At 46.5% G+C, this 20,561-nt stretch overlaps 1 protein-coding gene across 1 annotated transcript in view; it reads left to right on the top strand.

The window, feature by feature from the left end:
* QTGAL (queuosine-tRNA galactosyltransferase) overlaps positions 1-20,561 on the top strand; it is a 2,104,007-nt gene that overhangs the window by 1,659,461 nt on the left and 423,985 nt on the right. Inside the window, exon 8 of the mRNA XM_086930605.1 lies at positions 11,840-11,964. Within this exon, the coding sequence (XP_086786731.1) occupies positions 11,840-11,964 (125 nt within the window). The remainder of the gene's footprint in view (positions 1-11,839; positions 11,965-20,561) is intronic.

Below are 20,561 nucleotides of genomic sequence, written 5' to 3'. Positions count from 1 at the left end.
CTATAAATCCATTTATTCCCTATATTGGCATAACCGTTCAAGTGCGATATTCAGAAAGTCATCTCTGGCCTCACACGAACAGAGCCACATTCCAGAATAGTTTTCTCTGCCACTTCCTTTGCAACCAATTAGTGCAATGACAGAGCAGAAGTCACTATCTGATATTCCTAGATTAACACTCCGAGTTCTTCAACAAGATAAAAACTCAGCAAACCTGGAAATCCCCACTTGCTGTGTTTTGATTAGTAATGGAACTCTAATGAGCAACTGATAGCTATCACTTCCTAGTGACATCTTTAATTGACGTCTTATGTCCAGCAAACTTGCATCAAACCAGGCACCTGTCAGGTATAAATATTACCAACTTTGCCTTAAGCAATAGCTTGTTGCTGCAGCCTGCTACCCTGTTGCTAGCTGTTGTATGCAGTACGCTGATGCTGCTGCTGCCCCGCTGCTGTTGGTGAAGCTACTGATACCATTATCGCTGCTAAAGCGCGAACGATGGTGCGGTGAGCTTAGGAGCTGAACAGCCGTCCCTCTGCGAAGAGCCCAGCAGATGCCAAGCTGCCCGCTGACGCTGTCCCCCCTCCTCCTCTCGACGCGCTGAACAGAGAAATCCAGCTCCAGCGTTTCTAGTCTGCCCTCGCGGGTGACTGGGATACCGAGTTCCCCCTGAAGGAAATACCAGACTTCCATCATTCTATTCAGAGGTATGGTGTTGACTAAACCCTTAGATGAGAATTCTTGAAGCAAACCTTGGCAAAACCAACTTAACTTAAAGCTACTTACTTACTCCCCTTCCACGTGTTAGGCTTAGGTCAGGCACACCGGGGTAGGCTTAGTTAGAAACACCAGTTGAGTATTTTAGCCTAATGTATATATTACTGTATATATGTTTTATTACTTTTAAACCATTGTATGGCTAAGAAACCATATCAATGCTTTTACAGTATTATTTCGCAATACTTATCTTACTGTACGTACTTTTTATAATAACAAGTCTTGCAATTGTGGCAATACATTTCTCTTGTACGAGAAGAAAGACTGTTCAATAAATGTTAACCCTTTATTGACAAACGCCCGTCTCTCTATTCTCTACATCTCGTGAAAGTAAACTGCACTAACCTGACTGAGTGAAATACATGTCTATTGTTTCACACGACCCTAGAGATTGACTCTTGATCTGAGGAGCAAAGTTGTCATGTTGCACGGTTGTTGGAAAGCTGAATCCCTTCTTGTCTGTGCCAGGGAAGCTGATCACTTCCTATACAGAGAAGAAAGTTTCCAGTGACCTCTGAGCTAGTTGGTAACACACCCAATTAAGTTTAGCATAGTCAGTGGAGGCCTGGAATATCCGCAGTTCCACGTCGATACTACTGTTTATGTTATTCCAATGCGCAGGGCCAAGTGGGAAACTAGGAACTACACTACAACGTCATACAAATTGATATCGCACCTCAATGCTGAGGTCAGAATTCTGGACAAGCTCCTAACCTCCTGGTTAATACAGATTATTGGCAGGCTGGTCCACCCGGATCAAATTGGCTTAATACCTGTACACAGCATTGTGCTCAATCTACAGAGACTGCATGGGGTACTAGGTCGTGCAAGTAAAATCCGGGAAGATTCCAAAGTTATCTCATTGGATGCCAGCATGGCCTTTGATACAATCAAGTAGCCATACCGTTTTCAAGTGCTGGCTAAAATGAGAATGGGCCCCAAGTTCATGGGTTGGGTATGGCTCCTGTACACTGAGCCTCTTGTCTAGGTCGCTGTGAATGGGGAGATTCCCAGAGTATTTGGTTTGCAATGCAGTACCCGGCACGGTAGCCTGCTTGTGCCTCTCCTCTTTGCCCTAATGCTGGCGCTGTTGGCGGCCTGAATCCAGATGGATCCCCTGCTTCGAGGACTCCACAGGACTGACCAGTGAGAAGACCAAATTACCCCCTTTGCTAATTACAAACTGCTTTAAGTGGTGAATCCCAAATTCCCCTATAGGTAGAATAATGCTTATTATCACCCTCTTCAGCCGCTACCCTTGATAGTTGAATAACTGGATGAAATCGCTAATATACATTCTGCATGGTCCAGCGCCTGTGCCGTCTCAGAGATGTGTGATCTAAGTAGTCACAGAGGGTTCCAAATATCTCGGTATATTTGTCAGTGCTGACCCGGACCTCTTTACAATAAGAATCTAAAGCCTCCCTTGAAGAGACTGAGGAGCGATGTTCAACAATGGAGATCCCTCCTTCTGTCCTTTTCTCGGGAGATCAGCGCTCTTTAAGATGATGGCTCTGCTCCTCTTCCTCTATACACTGGACAGTGCCCCTCATATGATACATGCCTTGTTCAACGCTCTGAACCACTTGGATGGTGGTTTCTGCTCTGTAATTCATGGTGATCTTAAAGATGGTAAAGTAGGTGCCACAGCATTTATTCTTACACTGTGCAAAGTGCCATTTTTATGTGCAACCATGGCGCTACAGCCTGTTTAGAGCACTTTTCCAAACCTCACACACCTGAGATAACTACTGTTATGGTCTCCAACCATGGACTTCAAAAGACAGTGCTTAATTTGTAAAAGAATAAGTGCTGGGCTCGAAAAGATTAACTCAGTGGTCTGCAGGCTGCGCTGTCAAATGTTGGGGTGCCGGATACCAAGAATGTGTAGTCTTGATTCCACCTCATTCCTCTTTAATAGTTCACTAGATATTTCCTGCCTCTTTAGCTCACTCTTACAGGTTTTTTTTTTTTTTTTTGCCGAGTTTTATATAGCGCAAACTTGACCCGAATCCGAATCGGGTATCAGAGCGCTTTACATAGTACCAGTTACGTTACATGAGGACACACATTCATTTTTGTTAGGCACAGGAGATTACGTGATTTGCCCAGAATCACAGGATGTTTTAGCGTCATTACCGAGACGAGAAACTAGTTCCCCAGGTCCGAGGTCGAGGTCCTGCTTTCTCCCTTTGTCACTGTTTTTCCATCTTTCTCTTCCTACTTGTTTTCCCTCCTCCTTCTTTCCTCCTCTTATGTTATTCTCCCTCTTGTTCTCGATCAAAGTCTGTTGAGGAAAAATAAGCGCTGGTTCCCAGCAATCAGGGAAACAACCTTTACAACGCAGTCATTACATCGCACTACATCACAACATCCTTTACATTGCATGGCATTGCAATTCAGCCATTACATCGCATGTCACTACAACGCATGTCACTACAACGCAGGCATTACATTGCATGTCATTACAATGCATACAATTACAATGCATAGTTCCCCTACACTATCCACCACTTACCCTACTGTTGCACTCACTGGAGTTAGAATAGTAATTTTCACCCCTACACTACCCAGCACTTACCCTACAGTTGCACCCACTGGAGTTAGAATAGTAATTTTTACCCCTACACTATCCAACACTTACCTTAAATGCAATGTAATGTTATGCGTTGTAATGGTACAATGCGATGTGATGGAATGCGTTGTAAATGTAATTTCTAAAAATGTGTTGTAATGGCATGCGATGTAAAATAATGCGTTGTAAAGGATGTTGTGATGTAAAAACTGCATTGTAAAGGCATGCATTGTAAATGTATGCGTTGTAACGTCATACATTCCAAGAATCAGTGTCAGTGCGTCTCACCTGCAACCACTGACTCAAATTAAGCACTGTCAAAAGGGCGTCCAGGAACCCAATTCAAATTGGAGTGTTTCGTAACAAATTCAGGGTTATGGAGCACTGTATAAACACCAAACATAAACACTACAGTGCAGAACAACAAATCACAGAAACTCAACAAAAAATAGAAATGTTCTTTCTTTCTTGTTTCAAGCGGCTATCAGAAAAAAGAAAAAAACACCTCCAGTCTAAGGTTGACACTAGACTTAATGTCTGCAGTTTTTAGAATATTATGTTGTTAAACTGAAAAGAAAACAGAGTACCCTACAAATGGCAGCTAAGTTAAGTTTGCGTGTTCACAGTATTCATATGGTGTACCCCAACCCGTGACGTAAGATGATGCTTTAAAAGTAAGATATTTGTAAGAGACTGAGTATCGGTGTACATATTTCACCAGCGTCGTGAGGCCATATTCATGTCTGGCACTGTCAGTAATACATAAAATAACATAATGTACTTTCCCCTAAATACCACGGGTACCCTTTTCTTTTGCAGTAGATAGTTCAGTCACACCATGCCTTGTCTCTCATGCTTGTACTCCATGATCCTACTGGCGAGAGCCCTCTTAATGTCGGTGGAGCAGGAAACAGCAGTTACCGACCCCATCCTAAATATGAGGACCACAGAAATACAGGGTACCTATTCACTTTCACGCATAGATATCAGCTGAGGAAACCGCTTAAGTCATTGTGTGGGTGTACACTGACAAATTAGGAAGTACCAGGGGAATCTGACGCGTGGACATCCACCCCAGTCTTTTCTCATTTCTTGGTGGCCCCCCAGGATCACACTTGTGATGGGTTGGATTTTCCCCACTGCTGGATTTACCAGTACTCTTGTATCAGTAGCTGCCAAGGTGAGTGAAGTTCGCCCCGTTTACCAGACAGTTCATAATGAGGGCCTGAGCCTTTCTACGTGATTCGGACCTTACCAGCGCACTGACTGTCCTTTCCCAAAGTCGGTATCTCCAACGATGTTGTATTCCCTCATACATTTGATGATGAGAAAGAGCTTTACTACCTAGTAGGGCTATGGCAGGACCGCATTTTTTCTTTCAAAATATCAAATCTTCAAACCATATTATTCTTCCCGAATCTAGTGCACAGTTCAAACTTCTTTTCTCTAGCTCCTTTCCAACATTTTTTAGGCTAAAACCAACGACAGCAGGTGTGTTATTTGTTGTTGCTGATCCTGCACTGTTTTTCGTGCCAGTCTTACACCTAAAGATGGTGGTGGGTAACTTTTGAATGCTCAAGTAATGGCATTGATGGTGGGCACCTTGTTATACCTTATATGGTGGGGCTGGTGATGGACCCTTTGTATACTGAATATGACATGGTTGGTAGTGAGCCATTCTTTATAATGGGGGTTGTTGCATTTTTATAGTAATTGTCCTGATGCTGGTGGTAGAACACCTTTCCGTACAACATGTAATCAAGTTGATGGTAGCACCTTTTTATAATCTGTGGTGCAGGTCGAGGTGAACACCTTTTTGTACTAAATGTGTTGGGGTTGGTTAAATTCTTACTATGGATGTGGTGGGGTTTGTGTTGTGCACCTCGTCATACTGGATATGGTGGACACCTTTGTATCCTGCATGTGACATTAATGGTTGCTGTCTTTTTATAGTCAATATGGTGGGATTGAGATTGGACATTTTCTTTATTCACAATGTGGTGCTCCTTCCTGAGCCCCACTCTTTACAACATCTACATGGCCACACTTGCAGCCATCGTCAGGAACCACAGACTCAACATTGTTTCTTCCGCCGACGACACCCAGCTGATTCTCTCCCTCACCAACGAACCCATAGTCGCCAAGAACAAAATTCATGACGGGATGAAGGCTGTCACGACCTGGATGAAAAACAGCTGCCTCAAGCTCAACTCAGAGAAGACTGAAGTACTCATCCTGGGCTCCACTCTCTCTGCCTGGGACGACTCCTGGTGGCCCGCAGCACTTGGAACCCCCGCACCTCCAAACCCACAGATCACGCACGGATCCTCAGCATCATCCTGGACTCCTCGCTCACCATGAGCCGCCAGATCAACTCTGTCTCATCATCTTGCTTCCACACGCTACGCCTGCTCTGAAAGATCTTCAAGTGGATCCCCAGTGAGTCCAGAAAGACGGTCACCCACACATTCATCAGCAGCAGAATCAACTACTGCATCGCACTCTACACCGGCATCACTCAGAAACTCGTCAAGAAACCAGAACATTTAGAATGCCTCCCCCAGACTCATCCTCAGCATCCGCCACCGCAGCCACATCACCAGCCATCTGAGAGACCACCACTGGCTACCAGTCACCTTCATGCTCCTCATACATGCTTACAAAGCCCTAAACGATGCAGGACCTGTGCACCTCAACCACCGCCTTTTATTCCAGATACCCAATAGAAATCTCTGCTACGCCCAACTTATCCTTGCTACTATCACATGTATCCACAAGACCAAAGCAGAGGAAAATCCTTCTCCTACCTTGCAGCAAATATCTGAAACACCCTGCCTCTCCACCTCAGGCAATCACCGTCGCAGTCTCAATTCAGGAAAGACCTCAAGACCTGGCTCTTCAACTGAACCACAGCGCCCTCTACGGAGCAGCAGCTCCCTCCCCTCAGCGCCTTGAGACCCTTACGGGTGAGTAGTTGTGCTTTACAAGCCACCTGATTGATTGATTGGTATGTTGGTGTTCTGTGACTTTTTATAGGGGACGTGGGGGAGTTGATGGAGGACACTTTTTAACTGGATACAATGGGTACTTTTTCACACTAAATATAGAGAAGTTGACGTGGACGTCTATTTTGTAGAAATATGGTGGGGTTGGCAGTGAGCAATGGTTCATTATCAATGGAGTGCGGTTGTTGTTAGACATTCCTTTTAATGGACAGCCATTTCTGATTTGAGGGTATTGGTACTCTCCAGTTAGGAAGATGTGTCCATTTAAAGCACTGGTGCTAGCACCATTTTATACAGAATGTGGTGGGGTTGGTGGCATGCTCCTTTTTATACAGAACGTGGTGTTGGTGATGCACAACCTTTTTGTTCAACGTACTTGTTGTTGGGCAGCATTTTATATTTGGTGTTGATATTGGGCAGCTTCTTGTGCAAGGTATGATGGAATTGGTGGTTGGCAGTCTTTTATACTCGATATGATGGGGTTGTTGGTGGGCACGTTTCTATATTATATGTGGTACCATTATAGTTTCTGGTGGCTGCGATTTTTTGAAGGTCTCTTACAGCCTGATTCATGAAAACTGGAATCTGCGATTCTCAATTAGCGGAAAAACTGCGAATCGCAATTGAGAAATCGCAGAACGGAATTCAAGATGTTTTGCGCAAAAAAAAGCGATTCGCACGCGGCCGCAAAAGCCGTTTGCGATTATCGATAATCGCAGAAAAAATGCAATTTCCTACTACATCCGTGCCGGAATTGTGATGTCGCAAATAGCGATATCTCTAATTGCGAGATCGCAAAAAGCGAGATAGCAAAATCGCGAGATCGGGAAAACGGGAAGTCGCATTTCGAGCACAGTGATGACATCACAACCAGGAAGCAGCCAGTTCCCACCCCCATTCACCACAGTGAGGCAGACCTCGAGTCAGCAACTGGGAGAGCTCCTGCAATTCTGCTTGGATTTCTACTTTGATACTACAGTGCAGCAATGTCTGAGGATGCAGTTCCTGGGCCCAGCAACACCACAGGGCGGAAGAGAAAGTTAAAATTCTCCGAGCAGGAGCTGGAGCACTTAATAGAAGGGGTGGTGGCCAACCACTCCAAACTGTTTGGGAAGGACTCTAGGAGGGTGCCCGAGCAGGAAAAACGCAGGATCTGGCAGGGTATAGCGTCCACGGTGAACTCTGTGGGTGTGGCCGATAGGTCACTGGACGAACTCAAAAAACGCTGGTACGACCTCCGATGTCGTGCCAAAGAGAAGGTGGCTGAGAGGCTTGGAGAGTCCCTGGGCACTGGAGGGGGAGGACCTACAGTCCCTCCAAACACCCCCTTGGAGGACCAAGTGGAAGACACGCTGGAGACTGAGGCGTGCATCGGAGTGACTCGTCTGGACTCATCCGGCCCCACCCAAGACATCCAAGGTAAGTGGCATGCGACTGCGACCCTGTCCCCTATGAATGTCCATGACCATATAGCCTCCCATAATGTTCCATAGTCATGCCATCGTTGCACATCAGGTAATGCCCTGAAGCATTGTGGGACATGTAGTGTGGCCACAATGTAGAAGTACCACAATGCAGCCAGACAGGTTCCAAAGTACGCAAAGCCATAGCCAGTCAGGGAATGTCACCCAGCATGCATGTAGCAACTGCACGTGTGACAGATACATGCAACTAATGAACGTCCACTTCCCCTCACAGGTGGCGCAGACAGCAGCGACAGCGAGAGGCTGCAAATAGATGAGGAGGCACAGGATGAGGAGGAGGTGCCGCCACATACACAGCCACCAGCCCCTGCCGCAGCAACAACTCCTGCAGCCAGGTCCACCACCAGTGTGCCTCCTGCGTCTGGCGCAGCAACTACTCCCGCAGCCAGGCCCACTACTAGTGTGCCCCCTGCCTCTGCCGCTGCAACTACTCCCGCAGCCAGGCCCACAACTAGTGTGCCCCCAGCCTCTGCCGCAGCAACTACTGCCGCAGCCAGGCCCACTACCAGTGTGCCTCCAGCCCCTGCCGCACCAGCAACGCCTACCGTGACACCACCAGCAGCTGGTGCTTCAACATCAGGGCCCGCGACAGCGGCAACACAGCAGCCACCCACTGTGTCAGGCCAGCAGAGCAGGCGTGGCAGGTCTCGCCTGCAGACCAATGCACCTATCAGCAGGAGGGGGAATGGACAGCGGCTGGCGAGAATGAGCGTGGAACGACGCATGCTCCGTATACATCAGCTGCAGGCACGCCGGCAAGGTGCCATACAGCTACAGCTGTACAACATTGGGCGCAATGTGGCCGGAGTGGGGGACCGGATGGACCGCATGACGGCAGCCATGGCAGGTGTGGGGGAGGGAATGGCCCGCATGACTGCAGCCATGGAGGCCAACACTGCTGCAATTACATCGCAGCGCAACGCAGCACGCCGCCGCCACCGTCAGCTATTGACCCGGCTGACGGCCTACACCAGGTCCAATTATGTTATAGGCAATGCCACCTCACAGTTATCACGGCGGTCCCTTGCGCAGCAGCCGCAACTCATCCAGTGCTGCGAGGATGTGGCCAGGGTCCTTGAGCACCTGACCACTGCTGTGACAGCACTACACCCTGCTCTACCTGCCACTGTTGGGGGTGATGATGTCAGTGAGGGGACATCGAGTGTGAGCAGCCACTCTGCCTCACACGTAGGGGCACTCAGACGCAGCACCAGGCCCACTGCAGGTACACGTGCCTTGGATGAGGATGAGCCACAGAGGCGCTTGGGTGGTACGCGCAGGAGGCGCACATGACTTCATAGGACTATTACAGGCACAGGCTGAGTATAAGCCTGCCCTGTCCTTTCACACAGCAGTATGCTGAAGTACTGTTAGCAATGACAACATTTAAACTGGTACCATTATTGTGAATGAAACAATAATATTTAATTTTGCAGCACACATTGGCGTTGTGTCATTATTACATTTTACATGCATTTGTGATTTGTGGGGTGAGGGTAGAGGGTGCACTAGAAACTGTTCAGTGTGATGTGGTTGCGACGTATGTGGCCTTCAGCTGGGTACTCCCCGCGTGCATGGCGCGCATGTGCAGGTGGCCGGTCGACGGTCGTCACCTTCCGATTCACTGCCAGAGATGTCGACAGGTATCTGGCGCTTGGTAGCAATGTTGTGTAGGATAGCACACACAGCCACAATGCGGCAGCACACTTCAGGACTGTAGTACATGGCCCCACCTGTCTTGTGAAGTATGCGGAATCTGCTCTTCAGTAGGCCAAAAGTTCTCTCTATGCAATTCCTTGTGCGTATGTGTGATACGTTGTAACGCCGTTGCTGTGGTGTAGCAGGGTTAAGGTATGGGGTGAGGAGGTATTCACGCAGGGCGTACCCACTGTCACCTGAATGAGAGGAGCAGAGGGTGAGTGCCTGTGCAGCGCAGCTAGTCATTCGCAATGTGACATTGTGGGCAAAGTGTACTTACCAAGTAGGTGTCCTTCCCCGAAGTCTCCCCTGACCAGTCGTATGTGGAGGCCGCTGTGCTGGAATATGAATGAGTCATGTGTACTCCCCGGGTACTGTGCCACTATGTCCGTGATGTATGTCTTTGCATTGCAGACCATCTGGATGTTGAGGGAGTGGTAGGACTTGCGATTGCGGTACATGTACTCCGTTGCAGCAGGTGGGCAAATGTGGACGTGGGTACAGTCAATGCATCCTATCACGTGTGGGAAACGGGCAACATTGTAGAATTGTAGCTTGGTCTCATCCAATTCCTGTTGGCTGGTGGGAAATTTGATGTGGTGGTGTAGCTGGGTCAGCATTGCGTCAAGGAAACTACGTAGGCAGCGGGACATGGTGGGCTGGGATATCACCCCAGCTACTGCAACTATCCCCTGGAAGCTCCCAGAGGCCAGGAGGTGCAGGCTACACAATACCTGGACATGTGTTGGGACGGCATTGGTCCGCCTTGTTGGGTGCTGCATCAGGGGGTCAAGGTCCTGTATTAGCTTGATGATCATAGCCCCATTCAGCCGGTACTTTGCGTATATTTGCTCTCTGGTCTGGCCCAGCAGGGTGACCCGCTGGCGGAATATCCTCTCCTGGATTCTGCGTCTCCTCCTTGCTGCTCGCTGTAGCCTTCGCCGCCTGACCACCATGTACATTCCGGGCATTGTGAGACTCCTTCTGCTGATGCTGCTTCCCCTTAAGTGTGTTTGGTCAGGCCTGCACCAGTTACTGATTGGCCAACGGTTTTTCAAACTTTTTTTTCCTATGGGTTTGATGGTTACCACCTGCTTTGGGTTGTCCTTAAATTGCGCGTCGCAAAATGCGATTTTTTGCTTTTTCGCTATTAGCGATTTTTCATGAATACCGATTGCAAGTAATGTGCGATTTCGCAATTATTTTCGCAGAATCTGTGCTTTCTCGCTATTTCCGAATCGCAATTGGTATCCTGCCGGCATTCTGTGATTATTTTTGCGATTTCGCAAATCTGTGTTTGCGAATTCGCATATTTGATGGTGAATTCCGATTATGGGAATTGCGCCCACGATAGCATTTTCGCAGCTATTGCGGGCGCAATTTTGCTTCATGAATCAGGCTGTTAATGCTTCCACTATATAAATGTAGACATCTACGTCCTGACTATTATCAGATATGGATCATGTTTATCTGCCTCTCAAAATGATCTCCTTAGGCAAGACCTCTAGGGCATTGCTCATTATCATCTGTAATATGCGCTTTGCAGCTTGACTTCTGCACAGCTAAAATAAGTTCATCTTGTAAAGTAATTAATCCTATCAGGGACTGACATTCTGCACACAGAAGAACTGAAATGTTGTCTCCCCGGTGGCTTATTGTGCCAAGTGGACGTGAGAATATATTTAATTCTTTGTTGCCAGATTTGTCATGGTTTGTTTTTCTAATTCTCATATTGTCTTAGTGTGTCATGCATCCCCATAGAATTTTATCTTTCAAAATACTGTCTCAAGTTAAATGGGAGCAAGCTTTGGGATGCCCTTATAGGCCTCTTGAACAGACTATCTGCAGTCTTGACGGCTAAAGTCCTGGGAAATATTGGGGCTTCATAAATTAAAACCTCTGGAGGTCATGTATGTCTTTGGTTGCGAATTCCATAGAACTGAACAAAGCGGTTTGTTTCTCCGAAAATTCATTAATCTGCAGTGTGATCACTCATAAGCGGGTGGAGGGTCACCATACAAGCTTAGAAAAAACATCATTTGTGACGTTCTCCCTGGGGTGATCTGCATGTTCTAGATATCCCCTCAATTTGCAGACACTTCTGTTTGCTGTTTTTATCCCTAGTTGGGTACGTGAGTTAATACCAATTAAAGCAGTTTTGACAGTTTAAGGATCAAGAGGGTCGCAACTTTCGGTCTGATGATTCATTTCGTCCAGAAAACATTACAAGGCACTTTGGAATGTTTTAATTGTTGTGAATACCGATCATTTTTAACAGCGTGATTTTTTTCCCCTAGGGTGTCCCAGAGGACTTGCTATTCTTTTATGACCATCTGGAGAAGGGTGGAGGAGTTATTCGAGTGGACCAGTGCCTTCTTCAGTATCGCTACCACCCACAAGCGGCCACCCATTCCATCCTAGAGTAAGCTGTTTTTCCTTATTGTGTACATCTGCTACCTGTGCTGACACGTTTCCCATAACACGCTTACACCATGGTTTTAAGGCTTCCATTGCGGGCAGGTTTTCATCATTAAGTTCATGCAGTTTTCCAGCCATAATGTGGTGTAAAGCTGTTTCTATTCAAACACAGATGCAAAGGCACATATCTACATTTACTAAAACAAGTCCTGCAAAACGTGGAAATCGAAATATAGTGGAAAATATTAAGATGCTGGGACGTCCAGACGGGCTTGAATGCTGGTTTCAAGACTCGTTTGAAAATTGTGTGACTACGGTAATGTAAATATGTGAAATATAATGATATTATGCAAATTCCCCTTGTCTTCCAACAACCCCCTCCATTGTACAGTGTTCTGTTGCTCACATCAGCTAGGCGTGCACCCTGTAATATCGATGTATGCACAGGTGAGCTGAGCAATGAAATACAGCTCCAGATTTGACTAGTGAATCTGTCTGATACTTCATACTAAAATGTGAAGTGTTGATATGAATTGGCTATGCATTATCCTCCTTCTGTCAAGTCTACTTCTGAACCATACAGTAATCCAGTTGCGATGCACATTTTTAATTTTGCGAATCGGAATTCAGGGTTATCCAGGAATGCTGATATTCCAAAGTGTATTTAGGAAATAGTTGGGTACAGACCTTTTCAGTAGGGTATGATAAGGATTCTGTCCCATTTCGCCTGGATTTTTATACACACGCGCGCGCGCATTCACACTGCCTTCTGTCTGTTGTCTCTTTGAAGTTCTTAAAAGGTGTTGGTTATTTTACAAAATATTGGGCCCGATTCACAGAACTAACTTAAGACAAAATCCTAAATTTATTCACAGAAGTTAGGATTTTGTCTTAAGTTTGTCTTAAGACAAACTTAAGACAAACTTAAGACAGACTTAAGACAAACTTAAGACAGACTTAAGACAGGCAAGTTAGGATTTTGTCTTAAGTCTGTCTGAAGTCTGTCTGAAGTTTGTCTTAAGTTTGTCTTAAGACAAACTTAAGACAAAATCCTAACTTCTGTGAATACCAAAAGTAGTAAGTTTAGGATTTTGTCTTCAGTTAGTTCTGTGAATTGGCCCCATAGTGTTTTACGTACCCCTTACAATCTGCACTCCGGCCCCTTTCCCCCAACCCCTTAAACCCACTTCTGCACCGCTTCTCTTATAAGGTATTTTAACATGATATGCCTGCATACTTGCTGGAAAATCTGAAGCTTCCCACTCCCCCCCACCACCACCCCCACTTAAAATTAACAACCGAGCTATGCCCCTGGTGTCCATATCCATTTCTGTTATTCAGTATACTGTGGTTTGGTGATGAAACATCTCCTACCACGGATTGTGTCCATTTTGTAATGAGAAAACATACACGATAATATTTTACATTTAAAGAAAATGCATCTTTTTTTTTTTTACTCACGTTGGAGTTGATCATTTTAGAGTGCAGATTGCTGGCAACACCCTCCTAATGCCGTGAGTGAGTTTCGCCATCTATGATCTAGAACAACACTCTCCACCAAACACGTCTTTTGAACAGTGCAATAACCCTTCAAGCAGGACAGTTTCGCCATTAAAATACAGTGGGTCAAATTTGCACTATTCCTCTCTGCCCTCTTTATTTATTTGCTTTTTATCAGTTTTGCATAGCTGTACACAAGAGCCAAATGGTGGCAGAGCACCTTCAGTTATAACGATTTTGTGTAAAGTAGTATTCAATGTATTACTGTCACACATACAATATCTATACTACTATAATAAAGGAGAAACTTTCAGGCTTTGAGGCGGGTAAACTCCGGAACCACTGCGCCAATCTACACACCCGATACACCGTAGAAATCGTCAGGGTGTGTAAATGGTTATAGGCTATATAAAGTTTAAAAATAAACCTTATTTAAAAAATGTATTTTTAAAACAAAGTAGTCCCTCCAAAGTAGCGCCGGCCGCGACGTGTGTGCTCACGTCGAGGAGCGGCGTCAGAGCGGCGTCAGAGGAGCGGCGGACATGGCGCGGGTGAGGAGCGGTCACGTGAGGAGCAGCGGACAGGCCAGCGGTGGTGCGACCAGCGGAGAGGCAGACATGGCACGGGGGAGAAGCGGCGGCGGACAGGCGGTGAGGAGCAGAGCGGCAAGGAGCTGTCAACTCAGGAGCGGCGGCTGAGGTAAGCAGGCGGGTGTCGGGCCTGGCGGGGGACGGGGAGTTACAAAAGGCAATGTCGGGGCAGGCGGGGGTCCGGGATGGCGGGGGACGGGGACTAACACCTCCATTGACTCAGGCCAGGCGAGGGTCGGGCCAGGCGGCAGGCGGGGGACGGGGCGGGTGGGGGCATGGGCTACTGGGCAATGTTGGGACAGGCGGGGGTAGGGGGAAGCCTGAAAGCTCCCGGACAAGGTCGGGACGGGCTGCTAGTAGTAATATAAAGCAGTTACATAGTGATGTCTCATTTTATGTGATAAATCCTCTCTGGTCCAGCTTCTTGTTAGACCGACTACTCATCAGTATAAAGTGGGTAACCAGGCTCCCATGCCCAGAGTCAGTCTCTGACTTTGCCGTGGGCTCACTAGAAAATATCTCACTCACTTTGTGATTCCCAGTCCTGTTTTTACCCAACTGCAAGACTAAATCTACCCACTTAAACACCACAGAATTACTCTTACCCAAAGAGCAGGAGAAGGCGTACCTCTGAACTCACCACTGAGGGGTGTGAGGGCTAGGAGGTATTATTCCCACTAACCCGGCCTCCTTTCTTCTTCACCCACCGTGCTGTTTGGAGCACCAGGCCTTGGGCTGCAGTGTGACACATCCAACCACAATGGCCCCTAACACCCGTGGCAGCCACTGCAAAACTCAAGTGGGGGTGCACAGGGTGAAGGAGACGGGACAGGGGATTAGGGAAATAATGATATTTTTAAAAAATGTACTGTTCCCTACGCTGCAGGCCGCCTCAGTGCTCCTCTTCTCTCCTGATTGTGTCCCAGCAGTCCCTGGGACACCTGCAAAGGCTCCCCACCCAATCCCTGTGTTTCTCTCAATAGCATGAGAGCAGCACTAGGATTGTTCTGAGCTGCTTGGTTTGCCGCTCAGACAGAGCCTGGGAGTCTGTGCTGTTTCTCCAACCTGGCTGTGCAACACAGCCGGATTGGAGAAACCTAAGTGTTCATGACGGTTCAGCCGACCAAACTGTCACACGCACTTACAGTGTGCAGTACTCCTCCACTGCTGGCTGATGACAGCCAAGCCCTGCCCTCCCTGCCCAGACTTGGCTGGCTCTAGAGGGAAACCCGGAAAATACAGTTATGATCAAACCAATTGATTATCATTGTATTTTTCCCTTTTACCTCAGCCTGCTCTCTGCGGGGGTGGGGGGGGAGGGGAGAGGCGGGAAGAGGATCCTCGGCCTTAGCGGAAGAGCCACAGCTGCCTAATACTCGCACAGCGCTGGAAATAACCGATGTTAATGTTACCCAATGTACTGTTTGGATGATTGAAGGCTGAGTGGGCTTTGCTCGGGTTTGAATTCGTGACCTGTTGATCAGTACTTTTTAATGCATGAATATTCAGTTCATTGTACTATTCCTCAAACTTGCTGATCGTAGTTTTACAGCTGGAGAAGAGAGAAGCATGCAGAGTCTCTTTCAAAATAAACACGATTTTTTTGTTATATGTAATGTGCACTTAAATCAACGTTTCTCCAATGTATTTTGAAAATACAGATTCCAACATATGACAGACAGGTAAAATGGTGTCTTAGTTGGTTTAAAAAAAATCAGTAGTCTTCTGCTACAAGTGAGAGTTTCACCCCCAAGATGCTAGAAGCGTTTGACAGGCACAGGTGAAGGTATGCACGTAACCTTCCAAAAGCCTTTATTTAGAACAGGGGCTGTTGGGATGGTTCTTTGACGACCATAACCACCAAGTAACGCTGACAACCTTCTTTTCCAAGACCGCCAGCATCATCTACTGAGTAGCATATTCCTTGCCCATGTCCTGGCATCAATCAATATATATAGGTAATCACCATAAGACACAGCATAAGTCTTCAGTTTCAGCAACATGTCACGAACTGCCTGACTCCTGTCTTGCAACGAATTCCTGAGAACCAGTTCGGCCACACTCCTTAGAAGTCGGAGGGGTTGTTTCTAGGACAGGAAGAGCCCACATTCTACTGTTACACTAGCAAGCACTAAGGGATCCTTCCATAGGGAAAGGTGGCCAATCTTGGGCACGTTTTCAAAAGCATATTTCATTACCTAAGAATACTTTGTGGGATCCTACCACAGCTTATAGGATTGCCCTGGTCCTTGTGGTTCCTTTTGCATGCCAGCTATACTGGACTCACTATAAAGACAATGGCAAGTTTGGTAAGGCCTAGGAACATGGACCATCTGCCTGAAAAGCACAGACTGCAACTACCTTGACAGGTAGTCCATTTTAGGATATGGTTGAAAGAAACTCCCTGCCTCGTTCCACAAGTCAGTGCAGGAACGGTCTCAGAAATACCTTTGCAAGATCTTCAGATCCTCAGCTAATCGAGTGACAAAGGTCGGTTTCGGTCATCATACCATCTCACCAGCCAACTACAAATGATTTGGAAAGGATCCCTCCACAGTCAAGGCTCACCACTATTGTAGTGGAAGAAATCTTTAGGTTTGTTGTCCGGTGAAGCCTACATTTTTAATTATGCTGATGGCCTTTTTGCTACCTAACACCCTAAGAGCCCGTAAAATTAGGACCACATAGTCTCCTTACCCTCATCCAACACGTTCTCCATGCTACGCTTCACAGCCACCATTCATCTCTAGTCAGAATGATATTCAAAGCAGCATAGATGCTGTCAAAACTCTTAATAAAATGTTCTTTATCTAGAGTGTTCCCTTTGGATAAAGCATGAAAACAGACACAATTCTGGGATTCTAATTCTTTATACTCACTATAAATTGATTCATGTTTATTCTGTAGTATTGATAAAATGTTGGCCCATATGATATATATATATATATATATATATATATATATATATATATATATATATATATATATATATATATATTAGCAGCCCGTCCCGACGTTGTGTTGTCCGGGAGCAAACAGGCTTCAGGGCCCCCGCTCGCCCCAACGTTGTCCGTGGGTCCCCCGGAGCCTTCCTCCATATATTGCAGTATTATTCCTCTATGTTTCCTTTGTACGCTTTTGTAACCTGCACACGTCACTTGCTACCTCTTGTATTTGTTGGCTCACGATTCTCACTTTTGTAATGCACTCACTTTTGTAATGCACCGTTTGCTACCTCTTTTGCTTCATTTAATGCTCACCGCTCCTCCCTGCCTGTATTTCACCTAAGCTCACCGCTCCTCCCCGCCTGTATTTCACCTACGCTCACCGCTCCTACCTGCCTGTATTTCACCTACGCTCACCGCTCCTCCCCGCCTGTATTTCACCTGCGCTCACCGCTCCTCCTCGCCTGTATTTCGCCTACGCTCACCGCTCCTCCCTGCCTGTATTTCACCTACGCTCACCGCTCCTCCCTGCCTGTATTTCACCTACGCTCACCGCTCCTTCTCGCCTGAATTTCACCTATGCTCACCGTTTCACCTACGCTCACCGCTCCTCCCCGCCTGTATTTCACCTACGCTCACCGCTCCTCCTCGCCTGTATTTCACCTACGCTCACCGCTCCTCCCTGCCTGTGTTTCACCTACGCTCACCGCTCCTACCTGCCTGTATTTCACCTACGCTCACCGCTCCTCCTCGCCTGTATTTCACCTATGCTCACCGCTCCTCCCCGCCTGTATTTCACCTAAGCTCACCGCTCCTCCCCGCCTGTATTTCACCTACGCTCACCGCTCCTCCCTGCCTGTATTTCACCTACGCTCACCGCTCCTCCCTGCCTGTATTTCACCTACGCTCACCGCTCCTCCTCGCCTGTATTTCACCTACGCTCACCGCTCCTCCTCGCCTGTATTTCACCTACGCTCACCGCTCCTCCCTGCCTGTATTTCACCTATGCTCACTGCTCCTCCCCGCCTGTATTTCACCTACGCTCACCGCTCCTCCCCGCCTGTATTTCACCTACGCTCACCGCTCCTGCCCGCCTGTAGCTTTTGTATTTCACCTACCTCATCCTCCGCTCACAGCTCCTGAATTATTCAGTCTTTACAGCACCACTGCATTCTCCCGGTTTCCTCCTAACGTTTCAGCCTCCTGGCCTTGCTCACAGGTGGGAGACATGACGTTCAAGGCCCCATTGTGCTCCTGTGGTGCTTTTAAAGTTTGTAGAGTCACGTGGCCGCATGTAAATATTACAACTCCCAAAGTGCACCACTCATGTTGTTAATATGCAAACAAAGTTCTCATTTTAGTAAATATCGACCCTTTAAGTTCATACCTTTGAAGTGGTGCACTGTTGTTGGTGTGGAATAGTACATTCGGGGCAGCCAGGTGAGTATTCCTCATAGCACATTGCTTCGTTTTTTTTTTTAAGTCTGTTTAAAACTCCATTTCACCAGCACGTTCAAAGAATGAAATAATCCATTTTTTTATTCCTTCCAAACGCACGCAGTTGATTTCACCCTTTGGCATCTCCTAAGTAGGCTGGGTGTGTTCGTGGGTTCTGCCCCTCGTAAATTACAAAACACAGCATCTCCAGTTACCGGAGCCCCCGACCCTTCAGGGCAGCCTCTAAAAAATGAGCATGGAGCAGCCCATTATATTTATAACAACAAACAGAGGCCCAATACAGGTGAAGGTTTCCCGGTTTCCTCCTAACGTTTCGGTGCACTCCAGACAGAGATGCATAAGGAAGACGCAACCAGTGATCAGAGACACAGCGCCTCCGTGGGACAGCGGAGCACTGTGTGAGAGCAGAGACAGACGCAGGGACCATCGCTGGAGACACGGTGTGTGGGGAAGTGTCTGCGTGTGAGGGAGGCTCTGGCTGAGGAACTTGTCACCACCGGCCTCAGGCCTGAAATGGAAGTGTGAGGAGCCGAAGCCCTGTCCAGAGGGAGGCGGGGGAGCGTGGCCCGACCAGGGCGAGAGAAGAAGGCGGAGGAAGCAGCAGCAGCAGCTCCCTGGCTCCTGATGTCAGCACGCACGTCGCGGCCGGCCGGCGCTACTTCCAAGGGACTACTTTTCTTTTAAAGTAAATATTTTAAATAACGTATATTTTTTTTATTTTATATAGCCTATGTCCGTCTACAGACCCTGCCAATTACAACGATGTATCGGGTGTTTGGATTGGCGCTGTGGTTCCCGAGTTTACCTTGCCAAAAGGGTTGAGTTCTCTCTTTATAATAGTAGTATAGATATATATATGTATGTATATATGTATGTATATATATATATATATATATATATATATATTTATATATATATATATATATATATTCAATGAAAAAACCATTGGTTTTAGGCCATATATAGTTAGGGATTTGCATTTACAAAACCTTATTTTACTCGCATAAAACCATTGAAATTCCATATATAGTTAGATGCGCTAACTATATATCGCGCACCCGCAATCCACTGCTGATGATGTCACATATTACATCATTCATGACATGGTTAGTGACATCACTGATGACATCACTGATGACATCATCCAGTGACTGTGTGTTTCTGTAAAGTCAAAATATGTCTTACATATTGAAGAATGAGTGGATGTATAAGTGTCTGGATGAAGGATTTAGTAGGTGCATGACTGACTGTATGAGTGAGTGATTAAATGTGTCTCACTGAGTGCATGGGTTAGTGACTAAACTGTCTTAATTTGTGCATCAGTATGTCTGTTGTTGTGTAAGCTGCTGCATGTGTTGATCAGTAGCTATATGAGTAACTGTATGGGTTATTGATTGGTTGCCCAAGTATTTGAATGGGAGGCTGAGTGTGTGTGTGGGTGGCTGGGAGGTGTGTGACTCTGTGCATAGATGTGTAAGCAGTTGATTCACTAGGTGTATGAGTTCAAGAGTGCATGTGGAAACAGCTATATGGGCGGTTGACTGTGCATGGGTGTGTTGGTGAGTGAATGGATATCTCAGTGCTACATGTGCAAGTAAGTACGTATGTAAAACACAATACATGTGAGAGTTGACATATATAAATAACTGTGGATAAGAGCCAGTGAATGTGTGAGTGGCTGTATGAATCACTGTGAGCTTGTATCAGGGATTGTATAAGAGAGTAAATATGTGTTACTATATGTTTGAATAAGTAAAGTGTGTATAACTATATAGTTGAGGAAATGGAGTTGTGATTGATTCTTTGCATGGCTGACTAGGTGTGTGAGTAACTCCATGGATGTGTGACAGTCTGTGAGTGCCTGTTTACACTGAGTATATCTAAGGTTATATTAGAGTCTGAAGATGTATTATCACATAAATGATATCATCAGTGGTGTAATCAGTAATGTCAAATGAGATGTCAGTGATGTCATCAGTGATGTCATTTGAGATGTCATCAGTGATGTCATCAGTGATGTCACTAACCATGTCATGAATGATGTAATATGTGACATCATCAGCAGTGGATTGCGGGTGCGCAATATATAGTTAGCGCATCTAACTATA

This window comes from Lissotriton vulgaris, chromosome 7, assembly GCF_964263255.1.
Source record: "Lissotriton vulgaris chromosome 7, aLisVul1.2, whole genome shotgun sequence".
Lineage (NCBI taxonomy): Eukaryota > Metazoa > Chordata > Amphibia > Caudata > Salamandridae > Lissotriton > Lissotriton vulgaris.
This window is presented reverse-complemented; position numbering and strand designations above follow the sequence as displayed.